General features: G+C 35.4%; 1 protein-coding gene across 1 annotated transcript in view; it reads left to right on the top strand.

Moving 5' to 3' along the window:
- Window positions 1-8,851, top strand: part of pnpla4 (patatin-like phospholipase domain containing 4) — an 11,271-nt gene extending 2,420 nt beyond the window's left edge. The window contains exons 2-6 of the mRNA XM_016295316.1: window positions 723-817; window positions 4,368-4,503; window positions 5,643-5,708; window positions 7,427-7,579; window positions 7,728-8,851. Coding sequence (XP_016150802.1) covers window positions 723-817; window positions 4,368-4,503; window positions 5,643-5,708; window positions 7,427-7,579; window positions 7,728-7,859 — 582 coding nt within the window. The 3' untranslated portion in view covers window positions 7,860-8,851. The remainder of the gene's footprint in view (window positions 1-722; window positions 818-4,367; window positions 4,504-5,642; window positions 5,709-7,426; window positions 7,580-7,727) is intronic.
- The last annotated feature ends 370 nt before the right edge of the window (window positions 8,852-9,221 follow it).

Here is a 9,221-nt window from a genome sequence, read left to right as displayed (position 1 = left end):
GCTGATTGGCATGTCACCATATTCTAATTTGTTGAGATAGTGAATTGGTGGGTTTTTGTTAAATGTGAGCCAAAATCATCACAATTAAAAGAACCAAAGACTTAAACTACTTCAGTCTGTGTGCATTGAATTTATTTAATACACGAGTTTCACAATATGAGTTGAATTACTGAAATAAATGAACTTTTCCACGACATTCTAATTTATTGAGATGCACCTGTACATCGGCGATGACCTACAGCCAATGAGAGACCAAGATACAGGGCAGAGGGAAGTTCGGGGAGGAGTCATAGACCAGAATATCAGTATTTTAATAGATATATGAACAATTATATCATACAGAAACAAGCACAAACATTTGCTTGACCAGCCACAACATCAGCATAACAGTTACTGCAAAATGATTTACCTCCAACTCTCTTTGAACACCCAATCCCTGTTCCCTGGATCTCCCTCCTGCATAATCAGTTTTTCTTTTTCTCCTTGTAGCTGGAAATCAGCTCACAGACAATTTGCGGTATATATATATATTTTTAATAATTCCTTCTTGTCGTCTCGCTAGAGAACTGCAACGCACGCGGGTTCTCGCGTTATTTCCTTATCAATTCTCGCGTGTGTTTTGTTGTGAAACTTAGTTTGCAGACCAGACAGAGTTGTCGACGAAAATCGTGCAGTGTGAACTCGGCATTACCTGTATGTTCTGGATTTGTGTTTTCACACAGCATTGTAAGGAATTCACCTACAGCTTTGCCAGTAATGTAAGGAGTCAGAGGTTTGGAGCTGTGACGCCAGGATATGACTTCATGCTTGAACTGAGGTAAACACAGCTCTCAGACATCATTTTTGATCGAACAAAAAACGATTCAGTGGGTTGTTGAAATTAACCCCAGAGGGGGCTTTTTGAAACCCTTTTTTTTCTGCCATGCAGAATTTTAATCAGTAAGGCTGTCTAGGTAAGATATCCTACCCAGCTGTTTCTTTCACATAACTTATATTCACCTCATTTCAAATCAAATTAAATTTCAAAATGGTGTTAGAATATTGCAATAGATAGCACTGAGGCTGGATCAAAATGATCCTGCACTGAAATTCCTTACAACACACTTAAAGACTTTTTTTTTTTTTTTTGCTGCGGTTTTCATTCTTGCATATTTTTCCCTTTTGCCACTGCAGTGAGTTTTAAATAAACTGCATTTGTACAATAATTAAAGCTCTTTGTGGGTGTCCAGTTTCTTCAGATTGACATCAGGCTCTTTTAATTGCCGTGAAAAATCAGCCTTAAGTATGAAATAGTTTTGACAGTGGAAGCAGATCACATCAAAGGTCTTTATTGCTGAAGAGAGTGGGTGTTTTTTTTCTGTCCTGTTATTTTTATAGAAATTGATTTAATCTCACATTTATCATATAAACAAACCATAAGAAAGAAGGCAGAAAAGAACAAAAAAACGTCAGTTTATTAAAAAAATAAATAATTGGACAAGAAAAGCTTACTGAACACTAGGGGATTCAGAGTAGTTCACCTAAAAACTAACTGAACTAAAAAAATTATAATTTAATGAACATGGTAAGACTTTTTATTCTGTTTAATCTGTAGAACATCAAAGAAGAATTTCAAAATAAGGTATTGGTCACTTATTTTTTTACGCAATTACGATTAATGGGGACTAGAGCTTCAATAAGTAAGTAAATGCACCGTAAAGTATCAAAAGGTATAATATAATTTTTACATGAAGCTCTATTTTGCACAAAATACACGCAATATCCGATTCATTAACAAATTGTTTGCTTGAGTCTGTCCCTTTCAGTGAATTTATTTATTTGGAAGTTGGAACACAAAATCAGCCTAAATGATTCATTCACAAATCACACTGATGTGGTTCTTAAATGTTATCTCATTGACTGAATTGATTAATTGTTCATTGAACTAAATAATAATATTGGTCTGTTCCATACTCAAAGACTTGGAGTACAGACCTAAAGTCATTTTAGGATAGAATTGTATGATACTTTTACTTTTTTTGCAATCCTTTTGAAGCTTGAAAGCCCCCCCAAGCTTTGTTTCCATTAGGGTCCCTACACAGTGTTCACTGCTTCCTACTCCCTGAACACAGGATAGCTGTTAAAGTGCACTTGACAAAATGTGCTCATTTGGAACAACCTGCAGCGTCATCAAAAATACAGTAGACACCACTTGAGTTGTGCATATTAGAGGAGTTTGAGATATGATAATGTAATACTTATATGAATAAATATAGATGATCTTACTTTCATTTAATATACATATGTAATGCATTTTTATTTATAAAATATATGTGAATTATAATTTCATTAGGTCATATTTGAAGCGCTAAACTGAGTGCTAATTATCTGCTACAATGTTTAATATGAAAGTAAATGTAACCGTTATAATGAACTGTGTGTGTAATGCACTTTATACTTATAAACAACAGCACACAAACCACATCTGTGACTAATTGACCTATCGGTAAGCCCCTCCCCTCGAACGCAGATAAGCCAATGACAGTCGAGTATCAGTTGCACGGGGAGCGGAACTCAGACATCTGTAGGTTTCAGCGCCATAGAGAAACATTGGAAGATCCGAAGCTCGCATCGTTTTTTAATGGGGTTTATGCTTCAAAAATGGAAAAACGATGTACCTGTGTTACTTGTAACAGTTATTCCAGGTATCCTGAGAGGATAGGCAATGGAATTTATTTTATTCTATTTCCTAAACCCAAACAAAACAGAGCAAAATGTCCCAAAGCATTCACCCCCAATCCCAATGAAGACAAAAACGTTTGTTTTCTGGTTGTCATACTCTCATTAAGTTTTCATCTTGTGCTTTAGCAAGGTATCTCTGGCTAAAACTAGCTAATGTTAAAGTTAGTGAGTCCATGCTATTACGAACCTAAATAGCGGACTGCGTCTTGTACAATGTAGGGCAAAAACACATAAACGAAGGTCTACAATTCACTGTCTCTTCTTATTAAACTGGTTAAATGTAAATAAATTTAATCGTACCCTGCCATACATGAACAGTGTTGATCCGGGATGTTGTTATCTGCAATCGTGACGAACGTAACATGAGACTTCTCCCACTTGCACTGTGATCTGTAAACCCTCGCTTCCAAGATAGCAGAATAACCTGTAAAGTCCACTTTTTTCGGCAGAATGGAACACACCTCCTGTCTCGCATTATTTGTAATTGCATGAAAAAAAAACCTGCATCATTTAAAATTTCTTTTTTTTTGTTTTCCACAGAAGAAAATATCAAGAGTTTGTAACGATGTGAGGTTGAGTAATTAAATACCAACATAATTTACATTTATTTAGTTAACGATTTCTTTAAAGATGCACTGATCTAGGTCTTGTGTCATCTGAAAGCTTCCGGTATGTTCACATTGGAATTCACTGTGACAACCAGCCTCCAGTGTTGATTTAGAGAGAAAAGAGGAATTACCATTTAAAAGGTGCAGTCATGAATAGGGTACAAGAAGACCATTTTAATCAGGTCATTCAATTAAAAACTGGCATCCTGAAAACTGAGATGAAAGGATGGTGCCAACAACATACGTAAAAATATTCCAGGGCCGAAGTGGGAACAAAATCTCTTTATAACAAATCAGTGCAGTGAAGCACAAACTCCATTGATAATTTCCTTCTTTATTGCAGTCATTTTTGTAAGAGAGTTGATTAGACAATGTTGCATTCTTGTTTAATTGGCCTCTGTGAGTATTAAGCACTCTTTCCAATGTTAAGAGAATAACGTTTGTATGGAGGTGTAAATTGATGTGAGACACCGACAGAGTTGAAGAAACACCTTGACCGTGAAGTAACGTCATGCATGCTTTCCAAAACTCATTCGTTTCACACATACATGAAATCGATTTTCTTTCTTTATATTCAGCCGTGCACAGCTGTGGAGATCTACAGGAAAGAACTGGCTCCAGTAGAATGAGGTTTGAATGGTCTGAAGATAGTGCCAGTCTGATGCTATAATGTGTCACCTCCTCAGTGCTACTTGTGAAACCGCAGATACTGCTGGCATGATATGAAACGGTAGACGTTTTTTTTCTCTTTCTGTTGAAGGAAATAATATCCGTGATGTGCACAAACCTCTGAGGGCTTCTGATAATCTTGACACACCGCTTGGAGCGGATAGCAGACTTCATCCATTTTGATGAAATATCCTTGGAATGGAAACGTTGAGTGGATTTTCTTTTTTTGTATTTTTCCTGCGTTACCTCAGTGGTTCGGCCAACAGATTGTGTAATTACGATATGATGTTGAGGGAAAAATGGTTTTCACTGAAGTCGTTAATTATGCAAACACAACAAATGAGCATCTGTCCTTTGGTTTTCCTCTAGGGAGGGTATCGAAGAGATTCTCCCGCCTAATGCCCACCAGTTAGCCAATGAACGCCTCCATGTTTCAATAACACACTCAAAGACGCGCAAGAACAGCATGGTGTCCAGCTTCACCTCAAGGGAAGATCTCATTAAGGTATTCAAGCCTGAGGTCAATGGACAATGATTTATCTCTCAACTAGTAGAGTAATGCCCACAACCCAAAGGGAACTTGCCTATTCAATTAGACACATCATAAGTGCCGTCACTGGACCGAGTTGCTACTGTGGAAAATTGCTGCGGAGTTCATGAATTCATTCCCATCTGAAATAAAGAACAAATTGCACTGGTGCTTCAGTAGTCCATCTACCATAATGATACAAACTGTCTTTTTGGCCTTCTTTTTCTTTTTGAAAACAGTAAATTATCTTTTTATTATTTTTTAAAATACATTAAAATGAATACAATTACTTGAATATACATCTTATATTGCCATTTTCTTTTAAAAAAACAACAAAAAAAAGTACAAAAATCACTTTTTAATGTCTGGGTGATATGTTAAAGCATAGCCTTTTATTGCTATTATTATCCATTAGAGAAAAATGAATAAACAAAACAGTTTTACTGCTAATTCATATTTGAAAAAGTTTTTGTTTGTCAAATCAAAATTATGTGGTCCAAGTGTGTCCAAGAAAATCATGTGTGACCATCATGTAGAAAAAAGGAGGAAAAAATATAACAATAAATAATGTCAGGTCAATACAATTTTAAATATAAGATACTTTAACCCTTTATTTGCATGCATTTTGAAAAATGTTTAAATATTAACTTGGTATTAATCAAAGAATTCTGAGAGAAAAATATCCACAAAAATAGTATTTTTGTATTTTGTCTGAAGAATCATGTGACACTGAAGATTGGAGTAATGGTGCTGAAAATTCAGCTTTAACATCACAGGAAAAAAGTATATTTTAAATGTTATTATTATATAAAATATATTATTTGTATTGACATTAATATCATAATATTTTACAATAATAGTTTTATGAGGTGAGCATAAGAGACATTAAAAAAAACTTACCTATCTCATGTTTTTGGACAGTAGGATATATATAACCTTTTTGGCAGTAAACACACTTGTGTACGGAAAATAGGTGTAAGAAAAATAAGGCAAAGTTTCCACATAATTTTTTTTTTCCTTTATCGCAGACACTATTATAAATCATGTACCCTTATAACCTACTAGTCCTCTGTCTGTCCATTCTCCTGATGTATTATGACTGTATTGTTTTAAAGGTGCTCTTGGCCAGCTGCTTCGTGCCTGTCTATGCTGGAGTGAAGCCAGTGGAGTTCCAAGGGCAGGTAATGGTGTCTTGCGACCGTCTCTCTTGGCTCCAGTACTTTATGTGGCTCTGCTGAGAGCTGCTGTTTAGTTCTGGACTGTTTGGATTTATTTAGATGAATGAGCAGACCAGCTCTTTGGTTCTGCTTGTCCTCTCCACTGACAGAGGCCTGATAAAACTACATTAGCAGCCAAATGCTGTGGTATTTCCAGCCAAAGCAATTTAGTGAAGTTCAAGCGTGTAGTCGTGGGAAAACATCAAGTTGTTCTATTTTAACATGATGAAAACTATTAGACTTGACAGAATTTGTATTTTACTCACAGAGGTAAAACAAAATTGATGTTCTGTAATGCTCTGTAATTGCTTTAAGATGTGTTAAACACATTTAACTCTCTGTTGGATGCATGGCAATTTGTATATTAGCAGAGAATATGCCCTTTAAAACCCATTCACCTACAACAGTTCGTCACCTTGGAATTATAAGGTTCTATGTGATATTTTTGTCAAAATTGAGTTATTCACATATTATTATTCTGTGACAACTTATTTACATTATGTGATGTTTATTTTGTAAGCTGTGTACATTTGGGGCCTTTTTTAGAAAACAAAAATGGTTGTATCTACAGAAGTATATAGAAAGCAAAAACTGTGAAGCTCAATATCTCAAAACTGCTCAGCATGCAGATAGAACCTAATAATTCCAAGGTAGCGAATTGTTATAAACATATAAAATAAAAATACTAACATAAAGTATGGTTTATTCCCAAGTGGACAGATTTACAGATTGTATCAGAGTTAACAGGATTAATGTGGCGCTCTAAAGAGAAAAGCTATATGTGCATAGGCAACCTTTCTAGAATCACATACACAAGTACACGTCCTTGTCTGTTCCTACTGTACACCCTTATCCTTCCTTTTTGCTTTATATCTACAAAATATATAGTGTGCTTTTTGACTGGATTTTAAATTTATCTCAGACAGATTGACAACTTCATTGTAAAACAGTTTGCTGTAATATATTGACTACTTAAGCTACTGTTTGCAATATCTATCCAGTTACTCAAATGACAAAAATGTCTCAAATTATCTTTATTTTGTGGGCTTTTCTCAGATATTGATATATAGTATGTTATTAATGTTCTAATAAGCATGTGCAAATAATTTGATTAAAATGTTTAATGAAATTGCTAAAGTTTTGACAAATAAGCAACTATTCAAAAATTTGGGATCAGTAAGATTGTAATTTGTTCTTTTTTTTTTTTTAATATACTTTTATTCAGCAAGAACACATTAAATTGATAAAGTGATGGTAAAAACTAATGATGTTACAAAAGATTTTGATTTCAAATAAATGCTGTTCTTTTGAAATGTATATGTATTAAATATATGAAGCAGCACAGCTGTTTCAACATTGATAGTATTAAGAAATGTTTCTTAATCAGCAAATGATATCACAATATCCTTTCTGAAGGATAATGTGACACTGAAGACTGAAGTAATGGTTGCTAAAATTCAGCTTTGGCATCACAGACATAACAGTTTACAATATATTAAAATAGAAATCAGTTATTTTAAATTGTAATAATATTTCTCAATATGACTATTTTTACTGTATTTTATCATATAAACACAGTCTTGATGAACATCAGAGACTTTCAAAAATTCTAAAACTCTTACCAACCCCGAACTTTTGAATGGCAGTGTATGTGCAATTAAAAATAATAATAATTTCCTCAGAAATGGATAGATGGGGGATTCACAGACAGTCTTCCTATTCTTCCTGTGGGACGCACAATCACAGTGTCACCATTTAGCGGCCCTCAGGATATTTCCCCGGCTCATAAAGGCATAAGTAATCTTCATCTCAGACTGGCCAACATGAGCGTTATGGTAAGTTTTTAGCATAACAAACCACCTTTGTTTATTTCTAATATCTAAACAGTTAATATATATATATATATATATATATCTGCTTCCAAACTGTTGATATATCATAACCTGACATGTTTTTGAAATCTCAACTGTTTTCCACCCTCAGTTCTCCAAAGACAACATCACACGGCTGAACCAGGCTCTGTTTCCTCCCTCATTAACCAGACTCAAAGCACTGGAACAGGAGGGATACCAGGATGCTGTTGACTTTTTAAAGAAAGAAAGATGGATGCAGTAGCTGATTTTCTCATTTTTAGCTATTTCAACACCACCTTGAATATCTAAAATGTGACACATTGACACCACTTTCCTCTGTGGCATGCAGTATTTGCTGTTTAGTGTAACAATCATACTTTGATTCGCTGTCTACTTTTATTCTCCAGATATAAAAGCACAGTAAAATGCATCATGTATTTTGGGAGACTGGATGATAGTGTCATAAACAGTCACTTTCTATTGCACAGCTTTAAAGTAACTCCTGTTCTCGGGGCACTTACAAAACACAGTGTTCCTTGCGAATGACTAAATCGAGTCTTTAAATATTTTTAAAACTCCTTTTGTTGGAATCTGTTTATAATGGTCTTTAAACCTCAGTCAGTCCCAAGAACAACAACTCACCTTTTGCTAACATTTGCTGCACATATCAATGCAAGGTTTCTGTAGGTCCTTGAGGACAACCATAGAGAACAAGCCTTTGAAGTAAAGCCACAGGAGAGGCCGTTTGAACTCCACGAGTCTCCTCACCTCACAGAACAATTGCTTTACCTGCACTTGATTCCACGAGAGAGTTATGATCATTTTTCTGTCTGTGAGAATAACATCTCCCTGGGGAAGGTTTGAGGATTAGCAAAGGCTTGTGGGTATTTGTTATGTGGTGGCGTAGAGAGAAACAGCTGATGCACACACCCAACTGCAAGTTATCCAATCATATGGAATAAATTGTACAATTTTGCAATCAAGTAGCAATTTTATTGGTTTAGAGCAGTTAGAGTTGTCAAAAGATAAAGGGATAGTAAGAATTGCTTATGTGAAAATACATCAATTGTAATTGGTCTTCATTAGAAGGAAGAGGAATGTTATAAACTGAGCAACATTAGCTTAATAAAGATGGATTGTTTAGCACGTCGCTCGGCGGCAGCATGGGACATTTACATCCGTCTTTAAATGATGCACACATTCATATGTGCTGGGTTGATCTATGAACAGCAGGTTGAATCTAACGGAAGTTATCACAGAGACAGTCTGCTCAGGGCCGGACTGGGACGTAATTTCAGGCCGGGAAATTTCACACTCATCCAGGCCACACAGGGAAAAAAAGGGCAAAATTGCACCTTTTGGGGTACAACAGCTTGTCACTGGAGCAGTACTCTTAAAAGGACATCTTTGTAACTTTCTTTACCCCTAATAGGTACATATTAGTAGCATAGAGTAGTAATTTGTACCCTTAAGGTACTAATATATAGCCCTACCTATATTAGGGGTAAAAAAGGAACAAAGATGTCCTTTTAAGGGTACTGTTCCAGTGACAAGCTGTTGTACCCCAAAAGGTGCAATTTTGGCCCCTTTTTCTGTATATAGCCTATACAGCCGCAACAATTTC

The sequence above is a fragment of the Sinocyclocheilus grahami genome, unplaced genomic scaffold (genome assembly GCF_001515645.1).
Source record: "Sinocyclocheilus grahami isolate Dianchi unplaced genomic scaffold, SAMN03320097.WGS_v1.1 scaffold334.1, whole genome shotgun sequence".
NCBI classification, from domain to species: domain Eukaryota; kingdom Metazoa; phylum Chordata; class Actinopteri; order Cypriniformes; family Cyprinidae; genus Sinocyclocheilus; species Sinocyclocheilus grahami.
The sequence above is the reverse complement of the archived record's forward strand: the minus strand, read 5'-3'. Positions and strand labels throughout refer to the sequence as shown.